Genomic DNA, 20,856 nt, shown 5'->3' with positions numbered 1-20,856 from the left:
GCCTGTGCGAAACGTGCATCTGGATTACTCCCTATTGCACTCTGTTTATACTACGTGTCTCTGTCAACACTTGAAGCTCACACTATTGCCTTCTGTCTCCTCTCCTTCTCCTTTTTTGACATAAACCCCCAGCTGAATGTGACTTTCACAACCGACTGACTATTCTCCACCACTTTTGCTCACTAGGTCTTCACTGATTCCTCCAGAATGAAAGGTCATTTTCCCTTTTGCTTGACCCCTCCCATGGTGGGCTAGTCCCATTACTTAAATGTTACCTACCCTATAGTGTGGCAAGCTCCTAAACAAGTGCTATGTAACACATTACCACATACAATACATACTATACACTATACCTTAAATCACATTATGACACATACATCAACGCGATTGGTATGTTCAGGGGTAGGACTGCAACAGCACTTGTCAACCACCCTTACACTGGCACCATGAATCACTTGACATGTTCCCTTTAATTAATTTGGTGCATCTTTCAGCTCCTGTACAACATTGAAAGGAAGGCACTTGAATGAGGTACTGGAGTAAATTTCTGGCATAATTTTCACCTTTTTCTGGAGGTAATTTTGATGACAGTGGCACACCTTCAATAGAGGCAGACCACGCCACTGCTATGGGGCCAATGAGCTGGAGGGGCCCGTGGTGGCTGCCCACAGTGTGTGCGTTTTCACTTTCATGCATCATGCCCCCGGGGCCACCACCAAGCAGCTGATTAAGGCTGCTGGGTGTCGGCACTGTTTGTTTACATGCAGGCTGGCCAACGCAGAGATGGAAACTAGCCCACACTGCACACTGTGCGTGGCCTGTGCTGAAGAGGAGGGAGTAGCCATGCAGCAGCTTCTTCCAGTCAGAGAGCTGTGAGAGATGCCAGGAGGAGAATAGCCAATCAGAAAAGGGGGCGTAGCTTGTTCAGTACACAGCAGGAGAAAGTGGGGAGTGTTATAATGTACAAATGTCTGTCTGTAACACTACAGCAAGAAACTGACCTGTATTGTGCCATCACTGTGTGTGTGTGTATGTGTGTGTTGCTCCTGTGCTGTGCCATCACTGTGTGTGTTGCCCCTGTGCTGTGCCATCACTGTGTGTGTTTCCCCTGTGCTGTGCCATCACTGTATGTGTTGCCCCTGTGCTGTGCCATCACTGTGTGTGTTGCCCCTGTGCTGTGCTATCACTGTGTGTGTGTTGCCCCTGTGCTGTGCTATCACTGTGTGTTGCCCCTGTGCTGTGCCATCACTGTGTGTGTTGCCCCTGTGCTGTGCCATCACTATGTGTGTTTCCCCTGTGCTGTGCCATCACTGTGTGTGTTGCCCCTGTGCTGTGCCATCACTGTGTGTGTTGCCCCTGTGCTGTGCTATCACTGTGTGTGTGTTGCCCCTGTGCTGTGCTATCACTGTGTGTTGCCCCTGTGCTGTGCCATCACTGTGTGTGTTGCCCCTGTGCTGTGCCATCACTATGTGTGTTTCCCCTGTGCTGTGCCATCACTGTATGTGTTGCCCCTGTACTGTGCCATCACTGTGTGTGTTGTCCCTGTGCTGTGCCATCACTGTGTGTGTGTTGCCCCTGTGCTGTGCCATCACTGTGTGTGTTGCCCCTGTGCTTTGCAGAGTTTTACTATAGTTCCTAAGGCTATAGAGGGGGTTTTAATCGTTACCATTATGTGGAGGAGACAGATGTAAAAATTTATATTGTGTGGGGTGTGGGGCACAAAGAAGGAAATCGCTACTTTAGGCCAAGTTCACATATTGCAGATATTTTGGGGATTTGCGGTGTGAATTCACTGGTCTTGGTGCAGTGGACTTTGCTCAATAACAGGACAATGGTTATATTCAGACTGTGTGGTGATATTTGGTCATAGAGGGGCGGCATTATTTTTCAATGTATTATTGGCTTTGGTATGGTGTGTGTTGTTCAGTAACACTATGTAGTATGTTTTATTTCTGACTATAAGCCGCCCCCAGTAACATGTATGTCACCCTCAGTAACGTGTGCTGGCCCCCAGTATGATGTATGATGATTATTATGTTAATATTCTATTGTAATTTTGTTTTTTTTTATTGGGGGGGAGGGGGGGGCATTCATACTTTTGCTATGAATTCTATGTACGCCCCTGTATGATGAATTTGTTGACTGAGCTCCCCTCTAGGTTAAGTGCTGCAAACTTTCTGACATGATCCATGTGTAGGCACAAAAAAGCCAAAAGTCACAAATTTTTGGTGCAATTACGAGTTGGACAAAAATAAAAAACAAATTGTGGCATTTCAATTAGTTTTATGCCCAGAATACTTGCAAAAACTGCTTGATGAATCAGGACCAAGTGTATTGGGGAAAGTTCCCTTTAAAATAGTTGGCTTTTATTTTACATGGACATTAGAAAACTCTGTTATTTCCAAATATAATGTTATTATTGGAATTTCTCCCTTCAAAAGTAGGAGCGTTCTCATAATACTGTAACTGTGTGAAGACTGAGGAATTGCGAATTATCCACGGCTGCCCTACTACACTGGGAACTGTAGGGCTTAGGTGTGGCCAGAAAATCTAATGGGCCGAGGCCACATTGGTCTAGCTAAAATGTTACCATTTTAACCCACAGAATATACCGAACAACTGGGCAAATGATTTTCAGTGCTTATTGATACTTAGAGCTGCATTTACAATTCCACTGGTTGGTATCTTCTGCCAAAAGAAACCACTAAGATCTTAGCTGAGCCCATAAAATGTAATACAGTCCGATACATTGGGTTCTTATAGCTTTAACTTTTCATCTCCATCACTCTATTGGAAGAATTATGTAAGGACTACTACTCCCCAGATGACAATTAGGAGGCCACGTTTTGAGAGGATACTGAACGAGCAGGAGATCAGGCTAATTTGGCAAAAATGACACATTTTGGCACCACGTGCCACATTCATATAAAACAATTGAATACTTCTCAATTAGTGATGTCCGTACCGGACACCTGATGTTCTTGCACGGACCCCGAACACAGACTTCTCAGGAAAGTCAGTGTTACTGTTGGAACCTGATAAAAATAAATAAAAAAAAAATGGAAAAAGGAAACAAAATGGGGATTAAAGCAGGACAATTATAGTTAGAGTTTCCGCGCTGCTGTCACACTGCTTACGGGTCCGCTCATTAACTCTTATGAATATTCACTGCTTACCCCGCCCAACCTCTGTGACAGCGTCTGTCATTGGTTGCAGTCAGTCTGCGCCCCCAACCTCTTGGATTGGTTGTCCTCACACTAAATGTCTGGGTCTCTAAAGTGGAGTGTAAAAATAAATAAATAATTGGAGAAAATGATGTGTAGTCTCTCGTATTTTGATAACCAGCGCAGATTAAGCAGACAGCTAGAGGCTGCAGCCCCCAGCTGTGTGCGTTATCTTGACTGCGCATCAAAATACAAGGAACCCCATGTGGCTTTTATTACCCAGCTTTATCTGTGGTGGGTATCAAAAAACGGGAGACCACACATCCTTTTTTCCAATTATGTCATAGTTTCATAGTGTTTAAGGTTGCAGGTAGACTTACGGTAGGTCCATCGAGTTCAACCCATGACCTAACATAACATGATGATCCAGAGGAAGGCAAAAAAAACCCCCATAGGTCAGACAGTAATGCGGGCTTAACACGTTACAATCTATCGTGCGATTGCACGAGCGATCGTACCCGCCCCCGTCGTTTGTGCGTCACGGGCAAATCGCTGCCCGTGTCGCACAAAGTCATTTAACCGCCGTCACACGTACTTACCTGCTGAGCGTCCTCGCTGTGGGCGGCGAACATCCTCTTCCTGAAGGGGGAGGGACGTTCGGCGTCACAGCGACATCACGCAGCCGCCGGCCAATAGAAGCGGAGGGGCGGAAATGAGCGGGACATAAACATCCCGCCCACGTCCTTCCTTCCGCATAGCCGGCGGGTGCCGCGGGATGCAGGTACGCTGAGTTCATCGTTCCCGGGGTGTCACACGGAGCGATGTGTGCTACCCCGGGTACGATGAACAACTGGCGTCATGTTAAATAAACAGTTTTTTAAAACTGAGCGACGAGTACACGACTCACGATTTGTGAGCGATTCTGCGTCGCTCGGAGGTGTCACACGAGACGACGTCGTGAACGATGCTGGATGTGCGTCACGAAAACCGTGACCCCGACGATGTATCGCACGATAGCTCGTCTCATGTAAAGCCCACATAAGTGCCACATTAAGGGAAAAAAATCCTTCTTGACTCCACATACAGCAATCAGACTATTTCCCTGGATCAACGCCCCATCACAGAATCTAGTGCACATAACCAGTAATGTCATGTTTTTCAAGAAAGGCATCAAGTCAAGGCCTCTCTTAAATTTTAGTATTGAATCAACTGTTACAACATCATGTGGCAGAGAATTCCATAGTCTCATTGCTCTTACAGTAAAGAATCTGCGTCTCCTTTGGGGACCCAAACAACTAGTGTGAGGGCAACCATTCACAGACACTGACACAGTGGGTGGGGGTGCAGTGTGACTGCAACCAATCACAGATGCTCTCACAGAGGGTGGACGGGGAAGCAGTGAATATTCATAAGATTTAATGAGTGGACCCGGAAGCAGTGTGAAAGCGGTGTGCAAATTTGGTAAGTATAATTGTCCTGCTTTAATCCCCATTTTGCTTCCTTTTGAAGTCCCCTAGCCATTTTATAGCAGTTCAAGTCCTCATAGTGGTTCGGGTCCAGGTTCAAGTTCGGGGTAATGTCCAGCTGTGAACTGGACTATTTTTTAAAGCCAGACAGACCCGCCAATCCGAACATCTGCGGATTCGCCCATTTCTGTCGGGGTCTCCCAAGGTTAAGTTCTTGGACCCCTGCTGTTCTCCATTTACACCTTCGGCCTGGGACAGCACAGAGAGTCCCCGGCTTTCAGTATCATCTCTATGCTGATGATACGCAGATCTACATCTCTGGACCTGACATCACCTCCCTACTAACCAGAATCCCACAATGTCTGGCTGCTATTTCATCCTTTTTCTCTGCTCGATTCCTAAAACTGAACATGGACAAAACAGAATTGATTGTCTTTCCTCCTCCTCACTCAACCCCCCCACCTGACATATCCATCAATGTCAATGGCTACTCACTTTCCCCAGTGCCACGTTCTCGCTGCCTGGGAGTAATCCTAGACTCTGATCTCTCTTTCAAGCCACACATCCAAGCCCCCTTCACCTCCTGCCGCCTCCAACTCAAAATTTCCTTTCCTTTCCTTTTCCTTGGGAAAGTACATTCCTTTCCCAAGAAGCTGCAAAAACCCTAGTACATGCCCTTATTATCTCCCGCCTGGATTATTGCAACCTCCTGCTCTGTGGCTCCCTTCTAACAGTCTCGCACCCCCACAATCTATTCTAAACTCTGCTGCCCGGCTAATCCACCTATCCCCCCGCTACTCCACGACCTCTCCTCTCTGACAATCCCTTTACTGGCTTCCCAGTGCCCAACGACTCCAGTTCAAAACACTAACCATGACATACAAAGCCATCCACAACCTGTCTCCTCCGTACATCTGTGACCTAGTCTCCCGGTACTTACCTGCACGTAACCTTCGATCCTCACAAGATCTCCTTCTCTACTCCCCTCTCATCTCCTCTTCCCACCATCGCATCCAAGATTTCTCTCGTGACTCCCCCATACTCTGGAATGCTCTGCACAACATATCAGACTCTCGCCTACCTTGGCAAGCTTCAAAAGGAACCTGAAGATGTCGCGGGGGGAGAGGACGCGCTCGCCACGCTCAGGTCCGGGGCTTCTGTTGCTGCTGCTCGGTGGCTCGAGCGGTGGACCGGACCCGGGGACTCGAGCAGCGCTCCTCACCCGTGAGTGAAAAGGGGGTGGTTTGGTTAGGGAGATTGTTCATGACGCCACCCATGGGTCGTGGTGATAATGGCACCACCGCTTCTGGTGATGGGGATCCCGGGAGAGATGGTAGGGTGCAGCTTAGATGTTGTCCCCTCCGTGGGTAGGGGGGGTTGCTGATCCCGGGGCCTGGTGGTAGTAACGGGGAGGTTGGATGGCTGGGGTGCAGGGTGCAGGGGCAGCGCGGTGCCGGATGGCTCTGGTGTACTCACTCAGATAAACAATGACAGTGTCTGGTAAACCAAACGGCTGGATGGACGGGTCCCGCAGCCGGCTGCAGTGTTGTTGTTGTTGTGCTCTCCCCGGATGGCTGATGGTGGCTGTCTTTCCCTGCACCTTTGAGAATGTTCTTGACTCCTGTGGTTGCCCACCGGTAGTCCGCTCCCCGGCGTATAGGTGCCGTAGGAGCCCATTTTGCCCGCAGGCGCTGGCCCTTGGATCTCTAGCCTGTGGCGGTGGCTGTATATCTTCTCTGGGTGGACGGTTGCCTTCAATCGGGACTTTAGTAGTTGAGAAACCCCTGGGGTTCCTGTCACATTCGGATTTGACTATTGGCGGCGGCTCCAAGCCTGGTCGGGGTCCGATGGCCCTGCCTGTGTGATTAGCTTCACTCCGTTCCCCGGTCCGGTACCGGCGGCCCGTCGCCCGACCCCGGCCCTTATGGCTCAGCGGAGTTCCACTAACTCCTGCAGACGGATACCACTGTCTGCCAACCTTGCTGTTAGTTTCTGGGCTCCAACCCAGACACCCAAGTGTTCACTCCTCTCACTTCCAACTCCTAAACTCATCTGACACTTTTCCCGCCTCCAGGCCTGTGAACTCCTTGGTGGGTGGGGCCAACCGCCTGGCTCCGCCCCACCTGGTGTGGACATCAGACCCTGGAGGGAGGCAACAAGGGTTTCTGGTTTGGCTGGTGTATCTGCCTAGGGTGGGGGTGTGTATGTTGGTATGTATGTGACTACCTGGCTAGTCCAGGGCATCACAAAGACCCACCTCTTCTGACAAGCCTACAACCTGCTGCAACCCTCAGTATGATACAGCGCCGCACAATCAGCTCTACCCTCACCTACTGTATCCTCACCTATCCCCTGTAGACTGTGAGCCCTCGCGGGCAGGGACCTCTCTCCTTCTGTACCTGTCTGTGCCTTGTATTGTTTATGAGTATTATATTTGTCCCTATTATGTACACCCCTTTCACATGTAAAGCGCCATGGAAATGATGGCGCTATAATAATAATAATAATAATAATTTCTATTCTCAACACTTTGAAGCTAAAAAGTTTTCAAAAGTATACAAACAGCTGTCTGAAAAAAACCCTATTGAAAAGGCACATTCTACTATATATTGTGCTGCACATGGAGTCTCTGGGGGATTTGCTTACCACATATCAGCTGGATCTTTTCTAGGGAATGCAATGCTCGGCCTTGGACTTTCTGTGGATGTTTGCAGACTGTGTCTTCACTGATACGTACTGCATTTCCTTCTGCCCATGCTAAAATCCACTTCATGTTGCAATCACAGATGAGCGACTCGGTGTTAAAAAATCTGCAAAAAGCAAATGGATAATAATTATTCATATCTGAATCACTTTATCCATCATACGTTTGTCATACATACCACACATTGTTCACACTGTATCACACGCACTTCACATATTGCTCACACGCATCTCATACACATAACACGTCATACATAAATGTCCAATATCACTTATATACATTGCATCGTACATTGTACATCGTTCACACCCTACATCTGATACTTACGATACCTCTCTCACAAACCATATCTCATACACATCACACGTCATACACACATGTCCTGCATCACTTGTATACATCACATCATACATTGGACATTGATCACACACCGCATCTGATACATACGATACTTCACTCATGAACCACATGTCATACACATCACACGTCATACACAGCTGTATCACTAATACACCCCACATCGCACACACAATGCATATCACTTACTAAATATATCCTACGTACAACACTGATTAGCCATACAAAGCATATCTCATACACAGCACATATTAATAATGTAGGGTGGCACAGAGCGGTAGATGTAAGTGAGGGATTGACCCGGGATGCCCCAGCACGCTACACGGTCCTGTCTGGATGTGTGGACCTGTGTCATGTGGGCAGTGAACCCCTGCAGGCCGCATACTGCCGCTGACGTCGGCTGGCCAGGACCCACCTGATGATGACTCACGCACAAGGAGACCAACTGTTCATTTCAAACAACACTTTACTCATCCATTAATTCTCTGCAACAACTTGACACTCCAGATAGTGGGCACATTTCTTCCAGTAGATTACAGATTTACAAGACATATTCAGACACAATCCTAGTTGCCATTGGGTTTCTTCCGATCTTACTAGTCCAGTGGGTTCCAGCACTACCCTGCCCAACGATACAGTACAACTCGTGAAGGTCACTTTGTAATGCATCAGCTCCATGTCTAGTCTCCTTACATAGGTGAGGATCAGGAATCCCATCATCAAGGTCAGAGTAGATCCTTGCATTGTCAGACGCTCGATGAAAGTCCACCGGGACAAGCCGACTGCAATCAAATGCCAGTTTGGATTAAGCCATTACCTTGGCGGCTAAGGGTCCTGGCCACTAGAGTCCTGTCCTCCGGCTCCTAATTATCTGGGGCAGTTCTGTTCGAGGATCGGTCTCTCATTTCAATGCTGTTCACTCTGTGTTTCATTCAGTCAACTCTCAAGAGTCACACTATCTAGACACTAGTCTCCTTTCTTTCTTTTGTTGCCTACCCAATGTATGAGACCTTTAAGATTTACAGACTGTCCATTCATAACCATCACTCACTAGATCTTCACTTAACTGACTCTTCTAGAAAGAACCGTGTCTTACCACATCAACTAACTTCTCCCATTGTGGGCTATTTCCAACATTTAACTGTTGCTTACCCTATAGTCTGGTAACTTCCTATACACAAGTGCTACGCAACACATTAGACATTACTATACCTTATACTTTACATTATCAACACTACTATTGGTGTCTTTAGGGGCAGGAACGCGACAGCAGTAGTCCACCACTCTTATACTAACACAACATGACATACACACATACATGTCACACACACATACATAACTCACATTACACATCTCATACAGCTGTTGGATATTATAAGAAATTTGATAGAATTAGTGTAATGCATGGCCACTAGACTTCATCTTATCATCTCCTCCTCTTCATCGTATCAGAACAAACTTTGGCGTCTGTGCAGATTTTATGTATAAGTGGGGAAAATATGACTCTCCGACCTGTGACTGTGGAGCAGATCGTCAAACTATCCAGCACATTGTTGAGGAGCCCCCTGAGATCCTACCATGGTGACAAGAAGGATTTCTATATTGTAAATGATAACGCTATTGCATATATAGAAAATCTTGATATTCAACTTTGATTTGTATCCTTTTGATATTTTTCAATCACTGTCTATTGTCTGGTGTTTATTTTTATATGATGGTAAGATATACGTTCATACGATTAGATAAAATCATCTCCTCCAGCCCTGGGTAAGGCTTCTCACCACGTGACGTGCAGCTACACACAAAAATCCAAAGTCATTCTAAAGAAAGACCATTTTTAGATTGATGTTAGTCCCAACATCTTATGTTTCCTATTCTCTACAGGGAAGAGTGTCCAGTCTTGCATGTTCTCCACCACTTCATTTATAGTCTATGGGAGTAATGATGATTAGCTTGTGCTCGGTACTCACAACCAGCAGTTAGGTGCTCGGATGGGCGCAATTCGAGTACCCGAGTACAAAAGGAGTCAATGGGGAACTCAAGCATTTTTCCGGAAGATTTCTCAGGAAAATGCTCAAATTCCCCATTGACTTTCATTATACTCGGATACTTGAGTTGCGCCCATCCGAGCATGTAAATGCTCATTACAAGTACTGAGCACCCAAGCATGATAGTGCCCGCTCATCACTAGTTATGAGTACTGAGTACTCGAGTATGGTAGTACTCGCTCATCACTAGTTAGGAGTATCGAGCAACCGAGCATGGTAGTGCTCGCTCATCACTAGTTACGAGTACCGAGTACCCGAGCATGGTAGTGCCCGCTCATCACTAGTTATGAGTATCGAGCACTCGAGCATGGTAGTACCCGCTCATCACTAGTTACGAGTACCGAGTACCCAAGCATGGTAGTGCCCGCTCATCACTAGTTATGAGTATCGAGCACTCGAGCATGGTAGTGCCCGCTCATCACTAGTTACGAGTATCGAGCAACCGAGCATGGTAGTGCCCGCTCATCACTAGTTACGAGTACCGAGTACCCGAGCATGGTAGTGCCCGCTCATCACTAGTTATGAGTATCGAGCACTCGAGCATGGTAGTGCCCGCTCATCACTAGTTACGAGTACCGAGTACCCGAGCATGGTAGTGCCCGCTCATCACTAGTTATGAGTATCGAGCACTCGAGCATGGTAGTGCCCGCTCATCACTAGTTATGAGTATCGAGCACTCGAGCATGGTAGTGCTCATGACTAGTTATGAGTACCGAGCACCCAAGCATGGTAGTGCTCATTCATCACTAGTTACAAGTACAGAGCACTCGAGCATGGTAGTGCTCGCTCATCACTAGTTACGAGTACTGAGCACCCGTGCATGGTAGTGCTCATTCATCACTAGTTACAAGTACAGAGCACTCGAGCATGGTAGTGCTCGCTCATCACTAATGATGATACATCTACATAAATGTCAAAATAAGAATCTATCAATAGATTATTTGTTTTTTACCTTTCCTAAAATAACAAGTTATTGAAAAATTGGTAAAACAACAAAAAGGTATATAAATATACAGTATATCTATAGTTAAGACAGAACTACAGATGTAATGTGGAAATACAATTTAAAGCTTATGTATATTACCATTAAACTGGTTTGAGCAGAAATGTAGAACATGTACTTACATGGCTTTTAGTGATGGCAGTTCTTTAAATACATCAGGCTCAAGAAGAGAGAAAATATTTCCAGATATGTTTCTAAAATATAAGAAATAGAAGAATCTATGAGCCCAGTTATAGTTGGTTGTCCATGCATAATATCATAGTAAGGAGTTGCAAAGCAAGAGTTTTGCGCCCCCTAATTAGTGAAGAGCCAGTGTGAGCACCCCTGCTTGATGTTCTATCAAGTATCAGGTGCTCGAGACGCTGGTTACTCGATAAAGTATGGCAGATGCTCGAGCATCATGCTTCAGTCGCCGGCCCGCATGTTTCTCAGCTATTAGACAGTCAATAAACATGTGGAGATTGCCTGACATACATGGTAATTCTGTAGCCAAGTTGGCTACTGGCGTTACTGTGATTGACGGTCGCTTCGCTTTATCGTGTCTTACATGAGACTCGGGAGCACGATGCTCGGCTCACTCTCATCTGGAAGCAGTTCAGAGTATTAATCTAAAAGTCAGAGCTTAGATTGTAGCAGATTTTGTATACTAACATCCTCTAGTACCTTTCATGTGGCACTAAAGGGTGTTCTTAGCCTGCTTAAACTAATAAAAAAATAAATAATTTAAAAAATTGCATGGGGTTCTCCCTATTTTTGATATCCAGCCAAGGTAACGTAGATAGCTGCGCGCTTGTATTATCATGCTGGGAACATCCATGGTTATTTGGCCCTTCCCAGCCTAAAAATAGCAGCCCACAGCTGTCCCAGAAGTGGTGCATCATATTAGATACACCAATTCTGGTGCTTTCCACAGCTCCATCCAATTGCCCTGGTGCAGTTGGAATCATGTTGTTGGTTAGTATCAGCTGTATAATGTCAGCTGGCATCAAGCCCTGGTGTTAGTAATGGAGAGGTGTCTATCAGACATACCCATTACTAGCCTAATAAGTAATAAAAGCAAAGAACACACGGAAAAAAATATTAAGTTTTAAAAAATGCTCCCCGATTCTTGGCCTTATTCACCAATTTTTTTAAAAAACAGCAATGAAGATCCGAAGAAGTCCAACGAATCAGATGTAGTTCAAAAATGGGAACCTGAAAGATATAAAAAGAGAGAGGTAAAGAAATAAAAACAGGAGACAAACTCTCGTTAACCAATTTATTATTTTAGAAAATCCCCACTGCTTTGACATAGTCCATGGCATTCTCACAACATCCACTAATTCTGAAGCACAACCTATGGAGCCTCATTCGGACAGTGATGCTTCATAGGCCACTCCCAGTCAGGCTGCGCTCTGCAATACCTTGTGACTGTGCAGAGCGCAGCCTGATAGGGAGTGACCCATGAAGCGTCGTTGTCCGAATGAGGCTCCATAAGTTGTGCTACAGAATCGATGGGCATGGTGGGAACACCATAGACTACGTCGGAGCTGCGGGGATTATTTTTAATAATAAATTGGTGAATGAGGGACTGTCTCTTGTTTTTATTTATTTACCTCTTTCTTTTTTATGTATTTCAGGTTCCCATTTGTGGACTATTTTAGATTCGGGGGACTACTTCGGAACTTCATGGCTTTATATATATATATATATATATATATATATATATATATATATATAGTACAGACCAAAAGTTTGGACACACCTTCTCATTCAAAGAGTTTTCTTCATTTTCATGACTCTGAAAATTGTAGATTCACATTGAAGGCATCAAAACTATGAATTAACACATGTGGAATGAAATACTTAACAAAAAAGTGTGAAACAACTGAAAATATGTCTTATATTCTAGGTTCTTCACACTATTTAGACCCCCTTCACACGTCAGTGATTCTGGTACGTATGTTGCTGTTTTTATACACACCAGAATCACGGACATACACAGATACATTAAAATCAATGGATCCGCACATACATCAGTGATTTCTCACTGACCGTATTTCCGTGCGGTGTACACGCGGCGTGTCCGTGACTACCGCACGGAGACATGTCTGTTTTTTTCTAGCATCACTGATGTCCCACGGACCACGCTATTGTGTGGTCCGTAAAACACGTATCAGAAAAATCATGTACATTTAAAATAAAAAGCTTTTTTAACTCACCCGTCTCCAGCGATGCTGTCTTCAGCCGCTGCTCTCTCCTGCTTTCAGGCTGGCTAATTATGCTCATGCATACTCACTACACAGCCAACCCGGAAGTAGCTGCAGAGGGGAGATAGTTGCAGCTAGGCACAGCATCACGGGAGGCTTCAGCACCACGGACAGCAGCAGCGTGGACAGGTGAGTAAAAGTACCTGATCTCCGTGTGCTATCACCGATAAAAGACTCTTTAATTTGGTCATAAATCAGCTTATAAAAGAGGCAAGTGATATAAATGTTGCCACCAGAACAAGCTCAGTGATGGATTTGTCTGCTACTTTATTTTGCAGTCTGATATGTACAATGATACACAAAGGAAGCAGAAACCAAATGGTCCAAATTTTTAACAAAATCCTGCTGTAATTTTTTTTGCCAAAAATACATGTAATTCAGTAAAAACAAAAATGCATTTTAGATGTTTACATCCTTGCACATAGATTATCAAATTACAAATAATCATATTTCAATGGGACTCTGTCAGCAGATTTCTGCAATGTAACCTGAAGACAGCATGCTGCAAGTGTTAAAACAGGGACTTGAGCTCTGCGTCTCTTATCTCATAGTCTTTTTGTTGTTTACCTGAAATTTAGCTTAAGCCTCTTATATTTATCGTTAGTGGGTCTCAGCTGTGTGTAAGTTATAGTAGTCCGACTCCGTTCCCTCTGTGATTAGCAGCTTTTGTCTATTAAATGTTCACAGAAAGCCTGGCGTGGGTGGGGGCAGCTCTCAGAGCTGTGCTACATACAAAATCTCAAATCTTTCACTGTGTTAGAATAGCTACAGCCACTAATCTAAGTGATACATCATTGAACTCAGGCTCTCTTCCCCTACATCATGCTGCTCTTACATTAGGTAGCAAAAACCCACTGACAGACTCCCTTTAAAGCATTTTACAAAAAAAACCATACACATACAGTTTGTGAAGACTGTTTAGTCCAAAGAACATTTCAGGTACCAGACATCCGATACGGTTATTGGACAGATCACTGTAAGGAAAAAAAAATAAAGAGTATGTTTAGAATAAACTTGTGATCTATATTGTCAGAATCACAGACTAAGTACACAGGTTCCATTCATAGAATGAGATTAAAAAATAGCTTGCTCCCTTCTGTAAACAGCGCAACTCATGCCCATAGTTTGTGTGAGATATAGTAGGTCAGGTCCGTTCACTTTCAAACAGATATCAAATTATTACATTTACAAGATCTGTTTGGTAACCACTTTTTAGGACCCTGCTGACATGTCTATTTTGGCAAATATGTGTATTCAAAACTAAACTAATCCATCTTATTCTACTTTGTGCTATTCCTTTACTGTCTCTCCTGGAACTAGATGAATAAATAGATACTAACGGTGCATTTGCACTGCACGATTATTATACGAGAGTGTTGCCGATCACCGGATGAATGAAATATAAGGCCGCTTTAGACGCTGCGACATTGCTAGCGATCGCACACGCCCCCGTTGTTTGTGGGTCACAGGCAAATCGCTGCCCATGGCGAACAATATCGGTAGTGCGCGTCACACATACTTCCCTTCCTAACAACGTCGCTGTGGCCGCCGAACAACCTCTTTTCTAAGGGGGCGGTTCATGCAGCGTCACAGCGACGTCAATCAGCGGGCCACCAATAGAAGCGGAGGGGTGGAGAGTAGCCACATAAACGTCACTCCCACCTCGTTGCTGGAGGACGCAGGAACGCTGTTGTTCTTCGTTCCTGGGGTGTCACACGTAGCGATGTGTGCTGCCTCAGGAACGACGAACAACCTGCGTCCAGAACGACCAACGATATATTGAAAATGAACGACATGTCAACAATCAATGATTTGGTGAGTATTTGGGATCGTTAGCTGTCACTCGTAAGTGTCACATGCAATGACGTCGCTAACAAGGCCGGATGTATGTCACGAATTCCGTGACCCCAGCGACATCTCATTAGCAATGTCGTTGTGTGTAACGGGGCCTTTAGACTGTGTTATTGGCAGTGAATCAACAGATATAAGAAGGAACTGCACTGCAGAGAACAATGTCAGCCGATGTGCCCAGAATGAGCTATTACGGATCGTAAACATGCAATTAAATGATTGCCAACTAGCAAACAAGTAGCTGATTGGTGGTCGTTTTGTTCCTCTGGTTAGCAAATATGAATGGAATTCTAGGTATCACCAGTTTCCATGTCCCATGTTTGCAGCTGTCAATCAGTCCTAATAGTGTCAGACTGTTTAAAAGGAACCTGTCATGTCCAAAAACACTATTTACTTGCAGATATATTGATTATTTACATGTAAATAGCACTAAAATCCTAGCCTGCCTGCTTTACTGGAGCAGTAGCTACAGGGAGAAAATGAACTTCTATCCTCCCTGCAGCTGCTGGCTTCCAGTCATTGGGATGGTGCAAGGAGTGGTTACAATCATTGTGAGCGTGACTTATTTGCACTTTACCAGCTTTCTTTCCAGAATGTATGTCCAGCATGCTTGTGCAGAGCAGGCTGAAAATTAAGGTGGCATGGAGAGATTACAGCCTTCAGATTTTGGGAAGCAGTTAATAAAAGGGTCAACATGAGGATGCTTGATTCCTGAGCACAGAAGCAGAGATGACTCAAATTTCCTATTACAGATTTGCATCTCAATCCATTGGCAGACACAGATAGAAAAGGGCCCTTGTACAAGAACAGTATATTGTCCAGTCCAATGGCCAATCATAATGCACAATTCTGCCTGTTTTGGTGGTAGAAGAAGAGGCCCCTTTCCTTTTTGGCCCCTGTGCAGCTAAAAATATTGCTCCAATGATATATCCACCCCTGAGACATCATATAAGACAAAATGTTGATCTGTAGTAAAGTATTTCAGCCTCCATTCTCTTGTCACATTGTACCACAAGAGTGAGTCTTGTAGATCATGGTTAGAAAACGACCAAGGGCAATATCACAATAGAGTTTGCATGTTTGACTTTCCTCCAGAATCTTAAGTTCCATTTTTCTTCCACACTCCAAAAAAAGTACTTATCTATGAACGTCACATTATGGTTTATATTGAAAAATTAACAGGAAAAAATGTTACGTTCCCCCAATAATTTAGTGTTCTATTTAAAAAAAAAAAAACAAAAAACGAAAGTGCTACAAGCGGCCTATAATTTTATCTTTGAATTCCATATATGCCATGCATCTCAATAAATTAGAATATCATCAAAAAGTTAATTTATTTCAGTAATTCAATACAAAAAGGCAAATGCATATATTATATAGAGTCATTACACACAGAGGGATCTATTCCTATATATTATATAGAGTCATTACACACAGAGGGATCTATTCCTATATATTATATAGAGTCATTACACACAGAGGGATCTATTCCTATATATTATATAGAGTCATTACACACAGAGGGATCTATTCCTATATATTATATAGAGTCATTACACACAGGGATCTATTCCTATATATTATATAGAGTCATTACACACAGGGATCTATTCCTATATATTATAGAGTCATTACACACAGAGGGATCTATTCCTATATATTATATAGTCATTACACACAGAGGGATCTATTCCTATATATTATATAGAGTCATTACACACAGAGGGATCTATTCCTATATATTATATAGAGTCATTACACACAGAGGGATCTATTCCTATATATATTATATAGAGTCATTACACACAGCGGAATCTATTTCAAGTGTTTATTTCTAAAGGCAATTACCAGTCTTGCAGTGCTCCTGCTACCAATGGTGGAACATATTGGATGATTTTTGGTCATATGATATGACTGGACCAATATACAAATAAGTAAAGAGATATTTTATTTGTACATTAAAATATGGTTAATTATACAATGCGTTTCGGCTCGGATGTTTTATCCTTCAGCCTTCTTCAGGTGTAATTGTGAGAAAAAAGATGTATTCATCTAACTTCATGAAGAGGCATGCTTATATAGAGACTAATCCCTCATTTCAAAGTGGAGACATCCTGAACAGATAACCACGCCCACCTGCCACTAATCACATTGCATAGGATTCGCGTCTAATAAGAAAGTAAGAATTACACAGCAATAACAACAACAATATAAAACAACATCGGAATTATTGAATATTATGTAAAAAGATTTGGTTTAAAACTTTTTAAAATTTAAATAAAATTCAACCTTCTCAATTTTTTTGTTCCCCTCTTTCCTCCTTTCCCCTTATTTTTATATGAGGTTGTTATATATTTTCCACTACATCATTCAAACCGTTGGGATACAAACTCTGGAAGCGGTAAATCCAATAAGCTTCCTTACGGTTTAACATTTTACATCGGTTGTTTATATTAGTGGATATTTGTTCTAAAGGTGTAACTTTCATACAAATTTTTTTATTATGTTTTAATAATAAGTGTCTTGACAAACTATGTTTAATAAAACCATTTGGGGCAATTCGAGTCCTAATCGCCGTTATATGATACACATTATGCAGAAAAAAGTTTGCTTTACCGCCGCTATATAGACAATTTGATAATTTTTTGGACATGTACAGAGGAAGAGGCGCAGGAATTTATTGAGAAGTTAAATAACGAATTATTATTATTATTATTTATTTATAGAGCACCATTAATTCCATGGTGCTGTACATGTGAAGGGGTTACATACAGAATACATACACAAGTTACAGTAGCCAGACTAGTACAGCGGGAAGAGGGCCCTACCCATGCGGGCTTACATTCTATAGGATTTTGGGGAGGAGACAGTAGGTGGTGTGTAGATTGGGCGGCAGCTCCACACGGTGGTCGGGCGGCAGCTCCGCACGGTGGTCAGGCGGCAGCTCCGCACGGTGGTAGGGCGGCAGCTCCGCACGGTGGTCAGGCGGCAGCTCCGCACGGTGGTAGGGCGGCAGCTCCGCACGGTGGTCAGGCGGCAGCTCCGCACGGTGGTCGGGCGGCAGCTCTGCACGGTGGTTGGGCGGCAGCTCAGCACGGTGGTCGGGCGGCAGCTCCGCACGGTAGTGAAGCAGTGAGGGATTTCATTTGTATCAACCATTAGTAAAGAAAAAATTATATATTTAGACCTAGAAATTAATCATACAGGGACAATAATAAATACTAAAACACATTTCAAAAGGGTGGATACTAGCGGCTATTCGGACTTTAGGAGTGCTCATCACCCCAGCTGGAAAAAAAACATTCCGTATAGCCAGTTTTTAAGGCTCAGAAAAAACTGTAGGGATAAAGAAGTTTATATAAACCAATCCAGTATCCTGAAAGCCCGTTTTAATGATAAAAAATATCCACAAAAGTTAGTTGAGGATGCATTTGAAAAAAATAAAGAAAAATCCCAAGAGTTTTGCTTAGCATATTTTAAAAGATCGGAGTTGGAGAAGGAACAGGTGAATAAGGCCAGAAATGAGACCATCAATAGTGATGATAATAGCAAAAAATATAGAAACCTTTGGAAATATAATTTTTTAACGACATACAACAGAAACAATAAAATAATACGAAATATTCTTAACAAATATTGGTACCTTCTTAAACGTGACCCGCTTTTAAATAAAATACTACCTCAAAATCCAGGAATTACCTTTAGAAGGGGAATAACTATTAAAAATCTTATAGCACCCAGTAAACTAAAAAAAAACAAGTTAAAACAAATAAAATGTCATTACAAAAAAATAAAAATAAAGGTGTATATAAGTGTCATGTAAAAAAATGTTGCTGTTGCAATATTATTAATAATAAGGACCATTATATCCAACACTACTGGTGAAACCATTGATCTTAAAGACTATCTATCATGTAATAGCAGTTATGTTATATATGTAATTACTTGTGAATGTGGCCTTCAATATGTGGGGCGCACAACACAAAGCCTGCGGTCACGAATGACTCTAAAAATGTTTTTTATTAAACATAGTTTGTCAAGACACTTATTATTAAAACATAATAAAAAATTTTGTATAACAGTTACACCTTTAGAACAAATATCCACTAATATAAACAACCGATGTAAAATGTTAAACCGTAAGGAAGCTTATTGGATTTACCGCTTCCAGAGTTTGTATCCCAACGGTTTGAATGATGTAGTGGAAAATATATAACAACCTCATTTAAAAATAAGGGGAAAGGAGGAAAGAGTGAAAAAAAAAATTGAGAAGGTTGAATTTTATTTAAATTTTAAAAAGTTTTAAAACAAATCTTTTTACATAATATTCAATAATTCTGATGTTATTTTATATTGTTGTTATTGCTGTGTAATTCTTAGTTTTTTATTAGAAGCGAATCCTATGCAATGTGGTTAGTGGCAAGTGGGCGTGGTTATCTGTTCAGGATGTCTCCACTTTGAAATGAGGGATTAGTCTCTATATAAGCATGCCTCTTCATGAAGTTAGATGAATACATCTTTTTTCTCACAATTACACCTGAAGAAGGCTGAAGGATAAAACATCCGAGCCGAAACGCGTTGTATAATTAACCATATTTTAATGTACAAATAAAATATCTCTTTACTTATTTGTATATTGGTCCAGTCATATCATATGACCAAAAATCATCCAATATGTTCCACCATTGGTAGCAGGAGCACCGCAAGACTGGTAATTGCCTTTGGAACTTCTTTCACTAAGTGGACCTGCTGGAGGCCTCCTCTATAGTATCCAGTGCGATTGCTGCATACTGCACCATAATCCTATTGGAAAATGGATGAATTCCTTTTGGATTACTCCAGGCTTTCTAACCTCTGAACCAGGTGAGAGTTCCACTATTTAAACACCTTTAGGCTATGTGCGCACTAGGCCGTTTTGCCCGCGGAGTTACCCGCGGATTTGCTGCGGAAATTTCTTGAGAAATGTCTGCAATCTTTCTGCAGACATTTCCCAGCAAATCCTATGAGAAAAAAAAATAGTGTGCGCACACTGCGGATTTTTCTCAAGAAATTTCCTTGAGAAAATTTTCTCGAGAAACTTTCTTGAGAAAATGAGCATGTCCATTATTTTCCGCAGGTACTTGCGGAATTCCCCCGGAATTTCACTCCATTCACTGTAATGTAATCGCGAAATTCCGGGGGTATACCGCAGGTAGCAAATGATGTGCGGTATACCCCCGGTATAGCCGCGATTTACCTGCAGTAATGCTCATCGCTGCCTGCGGTTTTGAAGGAAACGATGTCATTATGCCAGGAAGAGGAAGCGGAGCAGAGTAAACACACACGTCACACTCCCTGGACGCCGCACAGAAGCACTTCCGTGCGACCTCCAGGTGCTCGTGCAGTCTGTGTCCCGCTCCAGCCTCGCGGCTGCCTGCACTGCAGTGTGTCAGTGTCTGCCCGCAGTGTCAGCAGCTTGTCACCCTGCAGTGTCAGTGTGTGCCCGCAGTATCGGCAGCTTGTCACGCTGCAGCGCAGACAGACACTGACACAGGCAGACACTGACACTGCACTGCAGGGTATCAGTGTCTGCCCGCAGTATCAGCAGCTTGTCACGCGGCAGCGCAGGCAGACACTGACACCCTGCAGCGTTGGCAGCCGCGGGGATGACGATCGCTGCTGTCAGGAGATGAGATGAGGTTATTACCTGCTGGGACGATCTCCTGACGTCACCGCTGTCACTGCTGTCTATGCCCGTCTCGCGGGCGGCCCGAGACTGTCACTAGCGGTGACGTCACGGGCTCTCGCGATACTTCTGACAACGCGGTGGGCATAGAAGTCAGTGACAGCGCTGACATCAGCAGTACAGGAGATGATCACAGCAGGTAATGATTTCATCTATGCTCCTGATGGCAGCGCTCGGCATCCCCTGCAGTGACCTGGGCTATTGATGTTAGCTCAGGTCACTGCATTGCTCTCCCAGCCAATGGGGAACATTCTGTTCTTCATTGACTGGGACAGCGACTATGGTATGG

The 20,856-nt window shown here is 43.7% G+C and overlaps 1 protein-coding gene across 2 annotated transcripts in view; it reads right to left on the bottom strand.

The window, feature by feature from the left end:
• Window positions 1-20,856, bottom strand: part of ADGRA1 (adhesion G protein-coupled receptor A1) — a 1,087,584-nt gene that overhangs the window by 864,081 nt on the left and 202,647 nt on the right. For both annotated transcript variants that reach the window (XM_075348547.1, XM_075348548.1), the window contains exons 4-6: window positions 13,894-13,965; window positions 10,865-10,936; window positions 7,277-7,440 (exon numbers count right to left, since the gene is read on the bottom strand). In XM_075348547.1, coding sequence (XP_075204662.1) covers window positions 7,277-7,440; window positions 10,865-10,936; window positions 13,894-13,965 — 308 coding nt within the window. The remainder of the gene's footprint in view (window positions 1-7,276; window positions 7,441-10,864; window positions 10,937-13,893; window positions 13,966-20,856) is intronic.

This window comes from Anomaloglossus baeobatrachus, chromosome 5, assembly GCF_048569485.1.
Source record: "Anomaloglossus baeobatrachus isolate aAnoBae1 chromosome 5, aAnoBae1.hap1, whole genome shotgun sequence".
In the NCBI taxonomy this organism is placed as follows: Eukaryota; Metazoa; Chordata; class Amphibia; order Anura; family Aromobatidae; genus Anomaloglossus; species Anomaloglossus baeobatrachus.
This window is presented reverse-complemented; position numbering and strand designations above follow the sequence as displayed.